This window comes from Canis lupus, chromosome 15 (assembly GCF_003254725.2).
Source record: "Canis lupus dingo isolate Sandy chromosome 15, ASM325472v2, whole genome shotgun sequence".
Taxonomy (NCBI): Eukaryota; Metazoa; Chordata; class Mammalia; order Carnivora; family Canidae; genus Canis; species Canis lupus.
Genome location: NC_064257.1, coordinates 44,500,347 through 44,519,565, shown reverse-complemented (window position 1 = coordinate 44,519,565; position 19,219 = coordinate 44,500,347). Strand labels below are relative to the sequence as shown.

The window sequence follows — 19,219 nt, the reverse complement described above, 5'->3', positions numbered from 1 at the left end:
GAAGCTTGGTCTAGAAGATAAACAAGCTTTGTACAGGTATGCAGTTGGAGGAAGGGAGGAGTATTTTAATAATCTTTCCAGATAATGTGAATATTCTTCTTTGACATGACACCAAAACTTGATGAGTGGCAATTTCTTAAAAGTTATTTATATTGTGGAATCTGAAACCATTATTGATGAACTTTTTATATAATCTCACGCTAAAATCCATTGTCCTACCTTGTACTTTTTTCTTTTTAAAGGTTTTATTTATTTATTTGAGAGAGAGAGATAGCACAAGCAGGGGGAGGGGCAGAGGGAGACAGAGAAGCAGGTTCCTCATGGAGCAGAGAGCTGGATGTGGGGCTCAGGACCCTGAGATCAGGACATGAGCAGACGCTTAACTGACTGAGCCACCCAGGCGCCCCTTACCTTGTACTTTGAATGGATCTCTTACTAACCATAAATTTGTAACATCATGTACTGGTCATTTGGAAAATATTCGTTCACTGAGTTATGCCATTCCTCCAAAATGTTGACACAATATATAAAGGTCGTATTCATTAATGTCACCATGGATGTCATCAGAAAAGCCTGTATTAGGAAGCTGTATACTCACAATGATGTATACAAGTTATCGACAATTCTAATTTTCACTTATAAGTACAAATATTATCATTGCCAAAAAATACCATGCATTGTTTTCCTTGAAGACACAGGCTCACTTCATTCATTTTTTTTTGTGCAAAATATCCAACTTTGCATAACTGCAGTTTGTCTATCAGTCATTTTTTTGAGTAAAAATAATATTCTGTGAAAAATGCAGCCATATCAGTCTCAAAAGTGATTTTCCCTGAGACAATTGATGTATGTCAGTATGCAGCAGAAGTACTTTATATGTACCTACACTTTTGTCACAAAGAATGTTTAAAAGTCTTGTACTCAAGGGTCGAAATTTAATAAAATTAGTAAATTTTACTGCTCCATCAAGGACACTTTTAAATGAATCTTCCTTTTTTTTTCTCCCTCTAAGTGCTTGGTGGTGGAGAATGACTTATAATACATTTTGGTGCCTTTGCCTTGATTCAAGCTGCTAAGGTGCCAGCATTTTATTCCCATTGCTTCTGCATCATCTGTATAAATGTGAACACAGATAAAAAAGCAAATGATATCATAGTATTATTTTGAAAATACTCAAGGACCCCTCAGGAGACCACACACCATTCTACGAGATGTGCTCCCTCTGTCTACCCACTTAGGAATACTTTGGCTAGGACAGAATTTACTCCTGTGGGAGGGAGCATTTATGAAACATCTTCTTAAAATGCATAATTTTGAGAAAATCTATTCTAATCTCACATTTGAGAGGTGATGTAGTTGGAGGTAGGAGAGACTACTATGATTATTAAGATAAAGTATTATTTTAAAAGCTTGGACTGTGGGGAGGGGTGAATCAAATAGAATATTCCAGTGTAATGGCTATGGTCAACAATAATTGAGGTTAAAAGTTCATGAGTATGTGCATCCAAAAGGCACTCATTCCCAAAATCATTTATTCATTTGATTTTGAAATCCATTGCAGGAACTTCCAGTCATTTATCATCCTAATATTGTAGGTTAGTCTAACATGAAAATTAGTTTGTGTTCTCTGAACATATCACCACTGAGGGTGAGATGCCAGTGTCCTTGAAGAGTGCTTTGTAGCAGGCAGATACCAAGCTGAGATTTAAGCAGAAATTGTTCTGTCCTTATTTCCATTTTCTATTGTTGTGTACTACTTCAGATAATTTTTGGAGAGTGGTAGAGGTATGAGTAAATTCAATTAAAAATGTTTTTGGCTGTTGATAGGATACCTCTATAATTAAAAGTTGACAGTGTTTGCCTGCATGCCTTTAAAAGGTCACAGGAAATGTAGTCTACTTTCAGGAAAGGCCTAGAGTGTGTTTTCGGTCATAGTGTACTAAGGATTGTAAAGAGTCACAGCAATTCAGAAAACGGGTGATGAGTCTATGCAGTGTAACCATCCTTCAAATCCTAGCCAAAGGTTCAGAGCAGGCAGTGGTGGGGAATCGTGACCGTTTTGTTTACCCTGTCTTAAGTTTAAAGATCATGCACAGTCCCAAGGCAATGAGTCTACTTGGAATGTATGGGTTCTGACCTATTATCATTCATATACTAATTTCAAGTCCAATGCTACTGACAATAGTCAAAGTCATGGTAAGTTGAGGTCCATTTTACATTACAAATCAGCAAAACTTAGATAACCAGTTTACTTAAGCCAACACTCAGGGAAGAATTGGTTTAAGAACAATGCTCCACAGCAGCCCAGGTGGCTCAGCGGTTTAGCACCGCCTTCAGCGCAGGGGCAGCGCGTGATCTTAGAGACCCAGGATCGAGTCCCATGTTGGGCTCCCTGCATGGAACCTACTTCTCCCTCTGCCTGTGTCTCTGCCTCTCTCTCTATTTGTTTCTCGAATAAATAAATAAAGTCTTAAAAAAAAAAAAGAATGATGATCCATTTTAAACTTGACTGCTCTCTGTGTTGGTTTTAGATTGAATTCAAGCAGGTGTTTTCAAAACTTGCTTCGGATAGCATCACACGGGGAAGCTGGGTCTTTCTGGGAGTTGGCAGGGTGGGTTTCCTCCTGAGATTTCATTATCAATGAAAAACATCTTATGGGAGCTACAACACTCTTTAAGCTTCTCTAATAAAAATATGTAATATAAAGCCTTATTGTTATTTTTAAGGGGAATGTAGGGATTTGTCCACCATGGCTGTTGTTAATACCACTCAGCTTGTGAGAATTGCGCTAGAACCTCAGAGAGGCATTAGCTATCCATGTAAGCTTGGAGAGTGTCATTTTATCATTCTCTATCTCAACCATGCCTCCACTTTCTTTGATGAAAAAGTCTATTTTAAAATTGGTAAGAAAATATTTAACATAATAAGATGATGAGTCAGAGTTTTTAAAAAGCTAAAAAGGGAAGATGTAGTTAAATAATTCACCTTTTTATTTTTTAGCTACATCTGACTCATGACATATAATGTATTCTGCTAAGTTCAAAGTTTCCTCTTACAAAGAGAGTTTTATGAAACAACTCTTCTTCAGACCATTTTTACTTCAATTATAGTAGCAGGTTTTGGAGTTTAAATCATTAACAACCTCTGAGTGAACTTTTATCCAAATGACTGCAAGTTACAAAGAGAACAGTCCTCTTTCACCAAGTACCTTTTGTGCTAGAGTGAGACCCATCCTTTTCTATTTTTCCCCTTTATGTCTCTTTGAAGAAAGATGTGTGATTTGTAAAGTAATGAAAGTATGTATCAGTTGATGAAAACTGCTATATTTGGGTTCCTAATGCAAACTAGAATTGCTTCAGGGTAAGCTTCACATACCTGCATTACAGCAGCAAAATAAATAAATAAATAAATAAATAAATAAATAAATAAATACAATTCAGAAGTCAAGATCTCTCTTTGCACACTGTAGGAGTATCATGTAGCAGTTTAATCAACCACGGGGGTGAGAGAATCTTACCCCCCACTCCCCCCCCCCCACGTCGTCAAGGGGATGTAATTTTCATTTCGGCAGCATGTTTCAGTTTTAACTCCCCTAAACACTCCAAAACTGGGCACTTATTCCATCAACCTCAGAATCGATATCCCCATATGCTATCTTTTTATTTATTTTTTTCTAAAAATTCTTTTTATTAGAATGTTTTTGGACGAGGGTGTGGGAAACCGTAACCTCCACACACTTAAGGTGATGGGGTAAGAGAGCCATCGTGGCAGTGAAAAAGCCTGAAAAATCTTGATACAGAACCAAATGCACTTGAGGACACAAAAGAAAGTTAAGAGAAACATCTATTTTCTTTAAAAAAAAAAAAAAAATCCGCAAGAGTAATGAACTCCTCGTTGTTTAAAGAGTGGGGAAAACTTTTCCCCCCCCCACCTAGATCTGGCGAATAGCGGGATAAATTCGCAGGGCTCCATCCCACCCCCGCACGCGCGCCCCCCATTCTTTCCAGACTGAGCGGTTGCAAATCCCAGGCTGAGTCCGCCCTGGGAGCCTTAGGGCACCTTCCTCTTTGCTCTGCGCGCGCGTGTGTGTGCGAGTGTGTGTGTGTGTGTGTGTGTGTGTGTGTGTGTGTGTCTAGCTCTCGCTCTTTCCCTCAGTCTGTGCCTCTGTGTATGTGTGAGTGTGTGTGTGACAGAGAGAGAGAGAGAGAGCGCGAGAGGAGAGAGAGAGCGAGAAAGAGAGCGAGCGAGCGAGCTGTGAGCTGTGCCGCCGCCGCCGCTGCCCTTTGATCCCGACATTAGTGTTAGGGGCTCGGAGACACAGCGCGGCCATAGACACCGCCGCACCGGCTCTCATTTATTTATACCTCCCATCACACACGCGAGCACAGGACACACACACACTCACACCTATTAGATCCGTTTCCATTGAAGAATATTACGCTCGGGGACAAGCCAGGTGCACGACCAAAAATTCAAAAAAAAAAAAAAAAGGATTAAAAAAAAAAAAAAAAAGAAAGGAAAGAAAAGAAGAGAACCCCTCATCTGGCTCCAGGAAACAAGCTTCAACCCATTGCACACACCGGAGAGAAGGGGTTTCCCCCTGCCCGCCCGCCCGCCCCCCAACTACCTCCCCGCTCCTGCCAGTGTCTGCCTCTCTGCCCCCACGGGGGTTTATTTGATCTCACATTAACCAAGGAGGAGAATGTGAGAAAAGGGGGAAAATGCCCAGGAGGAAGCAGGAGCAGCCCAAGCGCCTTCCCTCACGTAAGTCATCCCTTCTCCACCTCCTCTCGTGCCATTTTGTCGCCCTCCCTCTCCTCTTTCGCGTCTGCAGCCTCGTCCGTTGTTTTCTGCATTAGTTTAGGGTTACAGAGGTGAAACCGACAAAGACACAGCCCGGGTTACTCCTCGTTTAGGTCTATGCCGAGGCAGCCATGTTGGTGATGATCAGCCCCGTGCCCTTTCTATTCTCTCTCTCTCTTTTTCTTTCTTTCTCTCGCCCTCCCTCTTTTTTTCCTTGAGATCGGGCTTTTTTCCCTCTTTTCCCTCCCCCTCCCCCTCCTCACTCCGGGTTGCTGGGGGGAGGGGGCAAGAGACGGGAGGAGGGGAGTAGTGTGGATGCCGGTTTTTTTTTTTTTCTTTTTTTTTTTAATCGGGGAGTGTGTGCGAGGGGGGAGGTGGGAGAGGTTGGAATCTTAAAAAAAAAAAAAAAATTTCCTTGCGGCTCGCAGCGCCCGAGGGTGCGGGGGTCGGGGCGTGCGGAGGACGGGGGGCCGTGACATGGCGTTCGCGGGTGCCGGGGCGAGGGCGCGGGCCGCCCGCCGGGCACGGGATCCAGGGAGAGGTCCGTCTCCGGCTAAAGGTTGCGCCGGGGTTGGCCGGGCCCGGAGCCGCCGGCGGCGGCGGCGGCGGCGGCGGCGGCGGCGGCGGAGCGGGAGGAGGCGGAGGTGGAGGAGGCGGCGGCGGAGGAGGGGAGTCGGGGGCGGGCGAGGCGGGAGCGGCTGGGGAGGGTGTGGGGGGCACCGCGCACAAACACACCGGTGCACACGCGCCGCCGGGCGGCTGCTCCCGCGGCGCCGGGGCGAGGGGGCGCGGCGGGGCGCGGGGGCGCGGGGGGCGCGGGGCGGCCGGGCGGGGGGCGAGGCCGGGCAGCGGCGGGCGGATGTGGGGTGCGGGAGCCGTGCCGAGGCGGAGGCAGGAGGCAGGAGGCAGGAGGCAGGGCGGCTCGCGGCGCGCGAGGTCCCTGCAGAGCCGAGGGGAGGGAGGAGCAGGGCTCCTGGCCGCAATAAAATGCGGGGTCAGTGGGAGCAGACGGAGCCAGGCGAGACTCGGGCTCTCAGACCCCCCTCCCCGGCGAGCCTGAGCAGAGTCCAGGACTAAAGTGCATCACAACCCTCCCCGGCTGCAGCCACATACACCAACTGGAGACACACACCCGCCGGCACGGCCCGGTCCCCTTCCCCTCCTCCACCCGCGCCCCCGGTCCCTCTCCGCCCTCCCTCCGGCTTTTCTTTGCGAGACTCTTAACTTTTCCCCCACTCCCTCTCCAGCTCCCCCCCCCCCCCCCCATCTTTCTCCGCTTTGAGTGTTCCGAGATGCTGCTAAAGCTAAAAGTGAAGGAGAAAGAAGCAACTAAAAATATCCCCCGGGGCCGCCGGGCTCCTTGAATGCAGGGAGGAGGGGGCAGGGGAGAAGGCGTGGGGCGGGGTGACGGGGAGGAGGGGACGCGGAGGCGCCGGAGGGAGGGGTCGGGGGAGACCGAGGGTCAATTTCTTCTTTCTCCCCCCGCTCTGCTCCCCTCTCCCGGCGGTTTGGCGCTGCTCGGAGCTCGATCCTGCAAAACCCGGGCTGGGGGCGGGAGCGGAGCCGGAGCGCCCGCCCGCCCGGGTGTCAGGCCGACGTGGTCGGTCACCTGAAGTTCACGGAGGGTGGGGGAAGGGTTAAGGTTATGGTGTCTCGGGCTCGGGTTGTGTGTGAGCTTGTGCGTTTCCGCTGCAGACAGGCAGCGCGATCGATCTCCCCCTCGCGAAATATCCGCGGCTGTGCCTGCCCGGGGGACGCGCAGGGGGCGCGGGCTGCTCGGGCCGAGCGCCCCCGCGGCTCCGTGTCACCCGGGCCGCGGCCGAAGTGGCGAGCAAGGGCACTTGCAGGCAGCCCGCTCCGCAAACATTCCTCTTTCTTTCCCCTTCCCGGTACGCAGGAGTCGACGCACAGGGCTTGGGTTGTGCTTTTTTTCCCCTTCCTTTAAAAAAAAAAAAAAAAAAAATGCCCCTGTGCAGTCCTTTCTTCGCCTGCCCGCTAGAGGTTCTGAGGATAATATCACATATGTAATATATATGCACATAAAATCGCTCGCAGGCGGCTGCGTGTGTAGGGAAATTTTGTGCGAGGGAAGAGAAGGCGGCGGAGTCGGGGAGGGCGAGTTGGGAGGCTCCGCGCTGCGATTCACAGAAAACTCGCAGCAGTTGGTGGAAGAGTGTGTGCGTGCACATGGCCGGCCGGCCAGTTCCCAGCTCTTCTCGGGGGCGTGTGGCGGGGGAGGGAGAGGAGGCAGGAATCCTGGGGGGGTCGGGGGAGGCTTGCCCTGCTCGGACAAAATGGGCTTCAGTGTTCTCTGCGAACTTGCCCTTAGATGGCAACTTTGGGAGCTGATGAGCTTGTGTGCGAAAACCAGGGCGGTGAGGTTATTTGGTCATTCTCCTTTCTTCTCCTCTCCCCCTGCTTTAAAAAAAAAAAAAAGAAAAAACGTTGGCGGGGTTAGAGGGAGGGTAGGAGAGGAGAAGGGATTTATCTGTTTTCGGCTCTGACGGAGATGGAACGCCTTCCCTCCCGTTGTGTGTAGCGCTTTCGGGCAGCTGCAGCCTGCCCTGCTGGTGACCTTGACCCTGACCTCGTGCGACTACCCTCAGCCTGGGAGGAAATTCAGGCTCCATTTTAGCTCGTGTGCTCGGTGGGCCTCTCCTGCTTGCTGATGGCCGGTGATTAAGTTATATTTTCAGAGTGGGCTCTCCCACCCTGTTCTCTAATTGAATACTGTTATCCATTCACTTAAAAAAAAAAAAAAAAAAGAAAGCAACTCCTTCCAGTCACATAAAGCCACTTTTACTGAAGTAAGAAGCAATTACCTTTTGGAAAAGCGGTAAATGTCCCTCCAGTTTTTAAAGGGAAGCCTAATTTGCAAAGCTTTTCCACTTACCTTTGCATTGAATGGATTTTTGTGGATGTGGCTGCCTGTTCTAAGCATGGTTCACACATGTTTTGTAAGCAGTTTGCATTTGGACTAAGAGCAGTTTCTGGACAAATGGTGTGTTTTGCAATTCAGACATAGTAACCCAAAGCTTCCTAAGTGCTGAGCGAGTCTTAAACTTGCAGAGGTGGGGAGATGTAATAAATATTGACTTTGGTAAAATTAGTGTAAATTAGTATTTAATGTAGAATATAATTGTAGTCTTAAATCCCAGTTTTAATGCTAAACTGTTTATTTGTTTGTATGTGTTTGGGGGGGGATTTTTTTCTTAAGGTGGAGAACCTTTTTGTATAAAGTTAAAGCAACTTTGGGCATTAAGGCTGCCCTGATAGAAGTCATCTCAGGGTTTTAGGAAGTTATACAGCATTAGGTTTTAAACTTGACCCTAAAGGAAAGGAGAGAGGTGTATGCTTTGGGGGCGGGGGAGGAGGTTGGTGGAGGAATGAGGTGGAGAAACTTGCTTTTGAAACCAAAGAACCCTTCTGAGTAAACACAAAAGTGGCTAATAGCCACTACTGATACAGCTTTAAGAATCTAGAGAAGCTATAAACACATTTAAAATTAGAAGTAGAATACAAATTAGATTACAAAAAAGAAACTTGTGAAAAGGAATCTATTGAAACTTCAGAACGCCTTCTCCTTTCCCATAGCCACCTCCCCCCCCCTCGCCTCTTCACCCCCTCATAAACCATTGCTACTAATAGACTTTATGTATGGAGCTAATTTTTCTGTTATTAAATATAATACTAGGCAGGCACAGTGTGGATGGACAAAGTCCTCCCACTCTACAGCGCAGACATCAAGGAACCTGGAAGTTCACCCTCGAATAGATCAGTCCTGGAAATCCAGACTAGCACTTGGTATTATCTGATACGGAGTCTGGGGTGTACCTCAGCCCCTGGCACGGAGTTCCAGCAATTCCCCAGGCTAGGCTTCGGCCTGCTAAGGTTTCCTAGCTCGTTCTGTTCCATGAGACACCCAAGGGATTGTTCAGAACCGAATTAGCTTTGGGGATGGGTGAGCCTTTAACCTGACACTACTAACCTAGGCGTTAGATTTCTGATTTAAAATTCTACATAGTCATTTCTCCTGGGCCTCTGAAGTAAGAGAGTGTGTATGTGTGTGTGTGTTACATGGGCCTCATATATATGTGGAAAAGAAAATGGCCCATCCTATAGAGCTGTGTACTGATTCCACTGGCCCCAAATCAAAAAGAAGTTTTGCACTAGCTTTTGGAGGTGACCTCCAACAAAAGGTGTTAAACCTAAACTATTTTTGAGAAGTGGCTTTAAAAATTATTACTCCAAGTAAAGCCTTTATTTCTTGGACTACAGCAATGTCATCATTTGGAGACTTAAATATGATTCTGCTGCTGTTGAAGGCTCTTTTCTAAAAGTTCTTTCCATCAACCAGGTTCAGTACCATGTTTAAAAAAAACATCCTAGAGGGGCAGCCCCGGTGGCGCAGCGGTTTAGCTTCTCCTGCAGCCCACGGCGTGATCCGAGAGACCTGGGATCGAGTCCCACGTCAGGCTCCCTGCATGGAGCCTGCTTCTCCCTCTGCCTGTGTCTCTGCCTCTCTCTCTCGCTCTGTATCTCTCATGAGTAAATAAAATAAAATCTTAAAAAAAAAAAAATCCTAGAGATCCTTTGCACTAGACCATGTGCTTATCTGTAGCAGAATCCCAAACTGCATGGCTTAAAAATGTTTGTCAGTCTGAGAAAGAAGAAGAGGGGAAAAGTGATACTGTGTCTGTTTACCAGGCCTGGGGCTCAGCACTTTATGAACATCATTACATTTGGGATCACTAACTGAGGAGGGAAAGGGTCAGGAAGGGCTTTCCCCTATGTTTGCTACATCTGTAAATCCTTTTACCATTGGCATCATCAGCACTTTTAAGATTTCCTCATTAGCTGCAACTTAACCCATGAACATGTATGAGTTCAGATCCTATTATATTTATCATTGGAAATCTGCCTGATGCCTATTCCCAGGGGGGAGCACAAAGGAAAAGTTAATAGAACAGTTGTTTTGCTATTCTAGTATTTTCATTGTTTACTCAGTTGTGGGTCAAGACCAGAACAGGTTATTGTGTTCTTCATTAACAAAACTTTAAAAATCATCTTCTGCTTTCTAGTAAATGCGGGAAGCAAAAGTGACAAGAAAGCAACAGGGGCCCTTATATTTAGATTTTTCCCTGTCTTTATATATCTATTGGAAGACGAAGGGTAGAAGATTTAACTCTTTTCCCTACTTACTCTTATTAATTTTTTCAGTGGCGATGGACATCCTCCTATGATAGGAACCACAGGGAAACATTTTGAGTCTGAGGCAATAAAATATTTCACTGCTCCTGTCAGGCAGAGCTAACGATTCTGAAATACCCCATAGCAGGCTAGGTTGATACTGGGCAATAATGTTCATCTGTTCTCCTAAAAGAAATCCGTGTATTCCTAATATAGTAAGTAGGGTACACTGAACTTTCCTGTTAAAAGAAGGAAGATAGTTCAAAATCACATTCCTCCTAATGCTTCAAAATAGTTTCTAATAAAAAAAATTGATTTTTAATTTATCTATGGGCTGCCATCTCGCTCTGGGGATGACACAGCTGGTGCGAGTTGACAAGTCTCTGGCACAAAGTGTTAATAAATCATGCTGGAGAAGTATAAATTGGACAGCTTTCGGTCAGTGTGAGGGCTGACTGTGCATTTGAGTTTTTAGAGCCTTTGAATGGCCTCTATTAGGAGAGGTCCAAGGGAGGTGTGGAAAATCTCTGTCTTGCGAGGCTTATAAAATTAGATGGAGAGAAGCCGTGGAAACACCCAAGGGACAGCGTTGTGTTGGTGGAGCAACCAGGCAAGCTTCTTTTGGGGTCAAAAGGTGGCTTAAAATACAAGGAGTCCTATTAATGTCAAGATAGTCCTGTAGGGAAGACTGGGTTAGCGGTGCATGCTGCCTGGCTGGATTGGTAAGCCAGTTTATTTAGTAGTCCCAGTCGTTTGGATTCAGGCAGGGTCTGGATGAATCAATCACTTTGACAAAAGAGAAAAACTCACCCAGTGTAACTAACCCTGGTCACTTGCACGCAAAGTGGTATCTTTGGACTGAAGGGTGGCAAGCGGTGCTACTGTGTAAAGAAGCTCCCTTGGTTTCGGTGACTGGTCAGCAGTGCCACCTGAGATAGCTGAAGGGCAGTGTGTACCCCAGGATAGTTTCACGTATCCCATTCGCTTTCCTTGTGTGAAGTTCCTTTGTCCCTCCTCCATCCTTTTCGAAGTATCAGCTGAAACATTAGGACAGGAGGATTGAAACAAACACAACAGGCCGGGAACGGATCTCTCCATTCTGAATGATGTATTAGTAATTTTCTATAATTTAATCAGACCGATCACAGAACAAGATAATAATGGTATGACCTACAAAAGAGGACGTTTGGGGGCGTTAAAGTCTTCTTAGCATAAGGTTTTACAAGACCATGGGCTTTGTGAGGAAGGAATAGATTCTGAGTTTTCTCCTATTGCAAAGAAATCCAGACCCAGCCTCATTATGGTAAGACATGCGGTGGTTTTTTGTTTTGTTTTGTTTTCCCCCCTGGACTTTATTACTACTGTATTTTAGCTTAGTTAAGGTACTCGAGAATCACATTTTAGAGATAGAGGTTATAAGTGAAGATGCTGTGTCCTGTTTCTGATGTATTCTTTTCTGTTCCCTACTTTGCAAGGTGTAGCTCAGTAATTCATACCATCTAGGGCCAAGTGTACAAAATACTTTATGGTTCATGGTTGCTGAAATGTCTTCTGTCATATTTTATAGGAAACTAATGTGCAAAGTACAGACCTTAGAAATAGCCAAGAGTACTCTATGGGCTGAAGTTACTAGCTGCTTTCCCTCTTCTGTGCAGGAGCAAGTTTTGTATTTCTATCCTGTCTGTAAATTACATTTTTATGATATCGAAGAATAGTGCATGACTAGGTGCTGAAGCAGGGGCCTCTCAGATGACTCTTATCATTCCCCAAAGACCCACCTTTGGGATAGAGTTGCTGTAGTTACAAGGTAGTTTCATAAATTAAAATCAGACTTTGGCTTGATACTAATCTTTAGCTGCATGGGTGCATCTTGTGTTTTTTTTTTTTTTTTTTTTTATAAAAGTCAGCTTCACTGCATGTATACACACACGCACACAGGCACACACACATAGAGGCTGCACTGTATCTAATTTTGTAAAATGTACAGTGATACACGCCCACGGTCTGAGATCAGCATGTGGCCTTTAGCAACTCTGCTTTTCACAGACTGACCCAGGGTTATATTAAATGCAGCAGATTCTGTGTGCCTAAAAAGGATATTGTTTCCAGCCGTCCATTCCCTTCTTATTAAAAAACAACCTCCACCCCTAAAGTTCTGTCTCTAGAGTTCTGAATTGACTAAAACTTAGATACTCATTGCTTCTGTTTTTAAGAAAGTCTGAATTCAGCCAAGTTCTATCAGCAAGGAAGAAATGTATGGACCTTCTCTGAAGCTTGAGCCTGAAAAGCAGACCCTTAAATAATCCCTCTCTCTCTCTCACTTTGTCTCTCTCTCTTATTCTCTCTCTCTCTCTCATAATTTCTGCATGGATCAGACAAGGGGTTAGACCCCATTAGAAGTGTGGTGTGGAGGAAAAAAGGCAAGCAGTGAGAGAGAGGAGGATCCCAGGGTGAGTTGTTTTGAGTGCCCTGAAAAAGTTGGCCTTCAAAGTGGACCAGAGAAGGCGGGGGGGTGGGGGTGGGGGGAAATGATTGATCAGGAGCACTTCGCCCATCTGAGCTTTTGAGACAAGCTACTGCACTTGTGGAGGGTGATAGATTTTTCTGAAGTTATATAGTGCTGGCATCTTCGGTTGTCTGGCAGTATATTTTAAAAAGCTTTTGTTGTTTGTAACGAGAGGGAGAAAATATCACGTGATTTTGCCCTCTTTTCACTGTGTCTGCTGTATATGGTACGACTTAAGTGAAAACAGAGACACACACATGCTTTCATAGTGGTTAAGTGTACAGACTCTGGCACTCACTTGCTGTGTGACCTTGGGGAAATTACTGAACTTCCCTGTCTTTGCTTTCTTCATCTTTCACTAGTGATAATAGTTCCTATATCATAGATTCTTGTAAGGCTTGGTTGACAAGTATGGATATTGATAAATACAATAATACACATACACATAAAACCATGCCTAATTAGAGCCTGCTCCATAGAACTCAAGAAATATTAACTCTTCCTATGTATATGAAATAAGTTTCCATTTGCTTAGATTGCGAGACCACAGGCATTTCTGACCCAGGACATTTTGGTGATTTCTATGTTTAAACATTTTTTTCCCATCTCTCTCGTTAGAGTGATGAGTAATAATATGATACGGTAAAATTCTTTTTTAAGGCTGTTAAAATAGGGCTTGACTAATACTTGGCCAACATAGACCAACAATATCACACTTAGACTTTTACTAAAGGAGTATATTCTGTGTTTGTGATTTGACCTGAATTATATCTAAACTGTGTAATAATCATATGAATTATGACTGGGTTTTACTGTAAAGTGAGGACAATAAATCCATGCCCACAGATTTATAGTGAGATTCAAATGAGAGAATAGGTATTTAATAAATGTTTATTTATTCATTTATTCAACAGTCAGTCCACTGATTAAAATTACCCAGGGGAAATTTATATTGGTTTTTCCATGTGTTATTTAGGTAATAGTTTACATTTTGTACAAAAGAAGGAAAGGCAAGGTCTGCTGCTTCTAATTGCTGAGAACCAGTCCAAGAGAACACATTAAATAGATTTTAAATGAAGGATTCAAGGGTGTGTGTGTATTGCGTTGTGTGTGTGAGATAGATCATATCAGAGGTTACAAGCTAGTGGCGTACTGATGTGTTTTGCCCTACACAGTATGTTTAAAAACTTGAGACAGCATTTGGAAATGGGCGGTTTCCCATAAAAATCCAAATTTCTAGCTTCTTTTGAAAACTTGGAAGAGCCAGCAGCACGGGGCCCACCTCCCCACATGGCAGCAATCTGCTGTAGTCAGTGGCGGCTGTCTCCCTTGCCCGGGCATGTGCTCATCAGTCTGCCACCGCTCCTACCACTCTGCTGCCATGTCCCCGTCTGCATATACACCTGCCCGCCTTCCTCACGGATATTACCTCCTGGCCCCTGCAGGCATTTGGATTCAAAACTGTTCTGCATTTTCCAACATTGTGTGATCTTTTCATTCATCATTGAGGCTAAGGTATTGTGAACCACATTCTACGGCAATATTAAGAAGCAGTATAGGGTGGGGATTAAGATCCTGGTACCAGATTTCCTGTCCTGGCTGCACCACATTTTAGCCGTGGCCTTGGCAGGTTAGTGCAGTTGTCCACCTGTTTTCACATCTGTACAATGGGCTAGCGTTGTAGGTGTATATGAACTGGGTTCGTACATATTGATATGTAGACTCGTGTCTGGCATGTCATATGTACACAGTAAATGCTGGCCATATTAATAATGCCAGCCACATTAATAGGTGTGAGGTGCAAATTCATTTCAACTAGGGATCTCAGAAAGATTGCTCTAACTGATGTGTAATCAGTCAGACAACTATTGTTGCCTGTAAGTTTCTGATCACCATTAGCCAGCCCAGTGATTCTCAACCCCGGCTGCATATTAGAATCACCTGGGAGATTAAAAAAATATAGACACCCCCCAGCAATTTAAATTTGTTGGCTCAGAATGGATCCTGAGCGTAGACATTCTTAAAAAGCTCCCTGAGTGATTTGAATGGCTAGCCAGTGTTGAGGACCCCTGAACTTACCAGAACTCCCACGCTGGGCTGATGCCACTTCAGCCAAAAATAAAGACATGTTATGTTGAGCCTGGGCAGCTTATCGACGATAATTTGTTTGACTTTTAAAACCTTAGAAATAGCTCATTGACTCTGACTCCTCCAAGTTGAAACCAGAGGCTCAGGGAGGGACTTGCACTAGGCAGGGGGCAGGACTCCAGTGTTTTCTGTCCTCCTCTCCTATCACGATCACCAGGGTTTCTAACTAGCTTTTTGACTTTGGCAAGTATTTGAACCTCTCTGTGCTTAGTAGCACCATTTTGCAAAACGGATAATAGTGGATTACCTCCACCTTCTGTTTACATGATACTTTATTGTTCACAAAGCATTTTCCCTGAAATCCTCTGCCTGTAAGCAGGCAGGAAGGACTTCTTTTCCCACCACTTGGATGGAAGTAGAAATTGAGCCACGGAGAGGAGGATACTGGCCTGAGGTCCCCAGTGTCAGCACCATCAAGGGCTGGATCATCTTCTGGTCTCCCAAGGCCTGCGGCATCTTGAAGGACTAGAAAACCTTCGTGGGGCCCCATACATGAAGGACATGTCTTGGCCACCTGTGCTCCTTTCACAGACCCTCTGCTGTAGGAGGAGCCCTTAGGTGCGGATAGAGCACGCTACTCTATGATTCATGAGAACTTGTGCCACAATATTTTTTTTCCTCAAAGATTTATTTTGACCTTAGACTCAGCGGAGGGTAAGAGAATTAGAGTCCCATGCAGTGACACTTTCTGGGGTCTGAATTACGTGCTCCATATGGAGAACACTGCTTTCGGGTAATGGCCTAGAATTATAGTTGTCTTCTAATCTGTGCTTGTTTGGCCCTACTTGTTAACCCAACAGTCCTCTCCAGAGCATGAAACACAGCTGTATTTGGAAGGAAACAAAGTGTGGGACACCCTCTGCTTCAGGAAATGTTCCTGAAATGTGCTACATGATTTCTCCCTTCTAGGGGAAAGCAAACCTCAAATAATAACATTCTGGATTTTAATCTGCCCTTAAGAAAGAGAGGAACCAAATTATAGTGAGCTGCTTTCTGATATTGCTAGGAAGAGAGAAATGTCACAATCTAGAAGTGGGGTTTGGGTTGGCAAAACCACTAGATCATATTTAGAGAGAAGTGCTATGCACCAGTGGCTACTCAAATACTTGCTGTTAGGTGAGAAAATGTATACAAAAAAAAAAATACAAGTATTTTAACTATGACTTAAGTGTCCTCCTTGAGACTGAACCATAGAAGTCACAGGTATGAATTCTGCTTATTCTTTTGATTTTTAGTTTTTTAAATTTTTTTATTCTTTTATTTTTAGAAGTCCGTATTGGCTTTTAATGGCAAACATAGTGCATGCTTAGTGTAAATAATGTAAACGATGTAGAAATGTTTAAACCAAAATGTGAAAGCCCCCTTTCCCAACTTCCATCCTCAGAGATAACCACATTCATAGTAACAAGCAGAAAGATAATAAGCAACATTTAAAATTCAGCCTTCATTCGAAAAATGGATGCATTTCAGCAGAGTTGGCTGAGTTAATGCAAGTACTGAATTCAGAACAAGGGTGGCAACACTGGACTTGTAAACTGATTAGATCACATCTGTACGTGGACCGCCAGATTGGGTGTCCCGACTTAAAGGGGGGAAATTGGCAAACTACGCACCAGAAGGGAGGCAACTAGCAGCTAGACTCTTGAAATGATGAGAGGAGGAATTAATTATTGTGACATTGGGAATGCTTAATTTGAAGCTGAGAGTGAGGAGAGATAAGAGTCATGCCTGGTAACTACATTCAAATATATGAAGTTCTGTCAAGTGATAAAGGGAGTAAACTTAATCTTAATTGTCATTTCTCCTAAATTTGTAGTTTGTGTCTGATAACTGATAGTTGATTGATTGATTGATTTGTTGATTCGTTCATTCAAGCAGCAGCAACTGAGTGCTTCTGTACCAGGGACTAGGGATCAGTGGAGTTGAATAGAGCATGGTCTCTACTTGCAAGGGGCTCGAGCCAAGGGGGCAGAGAAAGAGATGGAAACAAATAATTAAAATTTGGCTTGAAAAGTATTTTCACAGATTTATGAAATGCTGAGCAGAAAACAGAAACCAGGACCAAGAGGGTAAAAGTTACAGGGAAAATAACTGATTTTTTAAGATAAGGGACTATTGGGTAAATACAACTGTGCAGAAATGAAACTGAAGATCTTGTGTTTACAAAGAAGCTGGTTCAACCACCTGGCTGGGGTGATTTTCTAAGGACTTCAGGCAAAGAGGGTCACGATGGGAGGAGACATGTTGAACTCTGAAATCACTGAATATTATGAAAAAGAATTCTATAAAGCAAGTGCTGCTTTGCTTGGTTTCTGTCACAGAATGGGAGATCTGTTCCTATAGCAGAGGAAAACATCCCTCACTAGGCTGGACTGAAAGCCTTTTCAGGCAGTAAGGGTATATGTTAACCTACATGGTGTCACATTGGCGCACTGAGGACACGATCCCCTGAGAGCTGTAGTCCCTACTGAGTGCTCATTCATTAAGAAAAAGTTATGAGCATTTACCTGGTTGGTAGAAATTGTATAGAATGCAGTCCCTGATGACAGTTCTTTCAAATGTTGACACAAAACAATCACAGAGGATAAGCACAAATCAATATGCTAACAAGTGCAAGACAATATAATATGAATTAGATGTGTAAATGTTTGAGGAAACTGAGTGAGAGTGATGGCTAAAAGATTCTTGGAGAGAAGCGATACTTCAAACATCCTCGAGGAAGGGATGGATTTAGATCTTGAGAAGAGAGGAGAGAACATTGTAAGCAGAAGAAATGGCATTAGCCAAAAGAGGTTGAAATAAGCCAAAAGTATGTGGGAGACACTAAGAGAAGAAACTTAGCTGAATCAGAAGGGTTATATTGGTGATGGAAGGATGGGAGGTAGGAAAAATGTAGTAGGAGCTGGTCCAGATGATAAGAGATTATGATTACTAAATTTTGTAGTTTGGATACAATACAAAATCAACTGTGAAATGTAGTAGTTTTTTTTTCACTGTGATAACAAAAGAGATGGAGGATGATTGCCTGAAGGAAAAAAAAAATAGGGAGGGCTTTTTAAATAGGGAGGGCTGTTGAAAACCCAAATAGATGAATGGCACGGATGCTGCCCTGAAGGTGTCTCTGGAAGAGACCTGCCAGCCATGGGCTTCTCTGGGGCCAGGGCTGCAGACCCTCAGCCAGGGTTTGCACCATGCCTCTACCTCCTTCCTCACCTCTTTGGTTTTCCTTGGCAAGGAAAGCTCTAATGCAGTGCCTTCCTTTGAAGGTCATAAAGTATGTGCTATTCACAAAAAACAACACATCTAACATTTATACACAGATAATGAAGCGTAATGGTAAAACAACTGTAAACCTACTGTCCAACCTAATACATTTCAATACTATTGAACTTCTGTGCTCTTCTCCTGCTAATTGTTCCCTTATTCTAAATTTTATTTTCTGTTTATTGCTCCCCTAGCTTTACCGTATTTGGTTTTGCTTATCTTTGGAATTTATAAAAATGGTAGCACACAGCATGCATTCTGCACCTTGGTTTTTCACTTGATTGGTATCTTTGTGAGCTATGGCCACACCTCTGCTTGTAGCTGTGGAGCACTCACTGTCTCTGCTCTCTGGTAGTATACTGACGCAACATGCCCCATGGTTATATGGTTTGTTTCTCCATCTTGCTAACATGCGCATGCAAATCACTTTGTCTTGAGGGACTGTCAAGTTCACAGGGTAGGATAGGGGTTTTCTAAAATTTTAAATCTTGCCTGCCAGCTTGAATTTTCTCATTGGTTACAAATACTGTTAGTTTTTCCTTAAAGTATCAGCCTTACTTCATTCATTTCCAAGAAAAAGTGTGCCAGATACCCAAATTTGAATGACCATAGTTCATCAGTTATTTCATTAAAAGTGATGTTCCATGAAAAGAGTGGCTAGTTCAGCTGCCAACTAAATCACAGATTTACTTTTCCTTGAGATAGCCATCACACTTCAGTAATGGCAGAAGTGCTTCACGGACACATTTCATTACATATCATATTAAAAAGATGTTTGCTCAGTCTTTAATAAAATGGATAATTTTTACTGTTGCTTCATCAAAGACATTCTTAAGTGAAATGGACAGGGTTACTTACTTTGGGGGTGTATGTGTCTGTTTTACTATGAGTTTGTCTCTGTGAAGAGTACAGTGATTACTGGTATGGTTTGGTGTCACTGCCTTGATTTGAACTAAAGTGCCAGCATTTTACCCATCATTGCTTTTGTATCATCATTGCAAATATCAATAGAGTGAAAAGGGCAAATACCATCTTAGAATTATTATGCAAACAGTTTTGATCTTGAGGACATTTAAAAGGGTCTCCGAGACCACTAGGGGTCTGCAGACCACACTTTGAGAACCACTATCTAAGCTGTCTACTTAGCAATGGAATTGCAAGTCTTGGCAGTTGTCTTTCTTCAGCTTTCCTTGATAATGTTAAAATGTAGGACTTGATGAATATTTGCACTGAAGAACCCAAAAGGCAGAGTCCTGAAGACAGGAAATCTTTTGCTCACAAGTGTTCTCAGCTTCTATGAGATTTCT

At 43.9% G+C, this 19,219-nt stretch overlaps 1 protein-coding gene across 8 annotated transcripts in view; it reads left to right on the top strand.

The window, feature by feature from the left end:
- Positions 1 to 4,096: 4,096 nt before the first annotated feature.
- ZNF827 (zinc finger protein 827) overlaps positions 4,097 to 19,219 on the top strand; it is a 166,937-nt gene continuing 151,814 nt past the window's right edge. For 6 of the 8 annotated variants that reach the window (XM_025438835.3, XM_025438837.3, XM_025438839.3 and 3 more), the window contains exon 1: positions 4,097 to 4,765. In XM_025438835.3, coding sequence (XP_025294620.1) covers positions 4,723 to 4,765 — 43 coding nt within the window. In that variant the 5' untranslated portion in view covers positions 4,097 to 4,722. The remainder of the gene's footprint in view (positions 4,766 to 19,219) is intronic. The other 2 variants (XM_025438836.3, XM_025438833.3) reach the window with 2 other exon arrangements.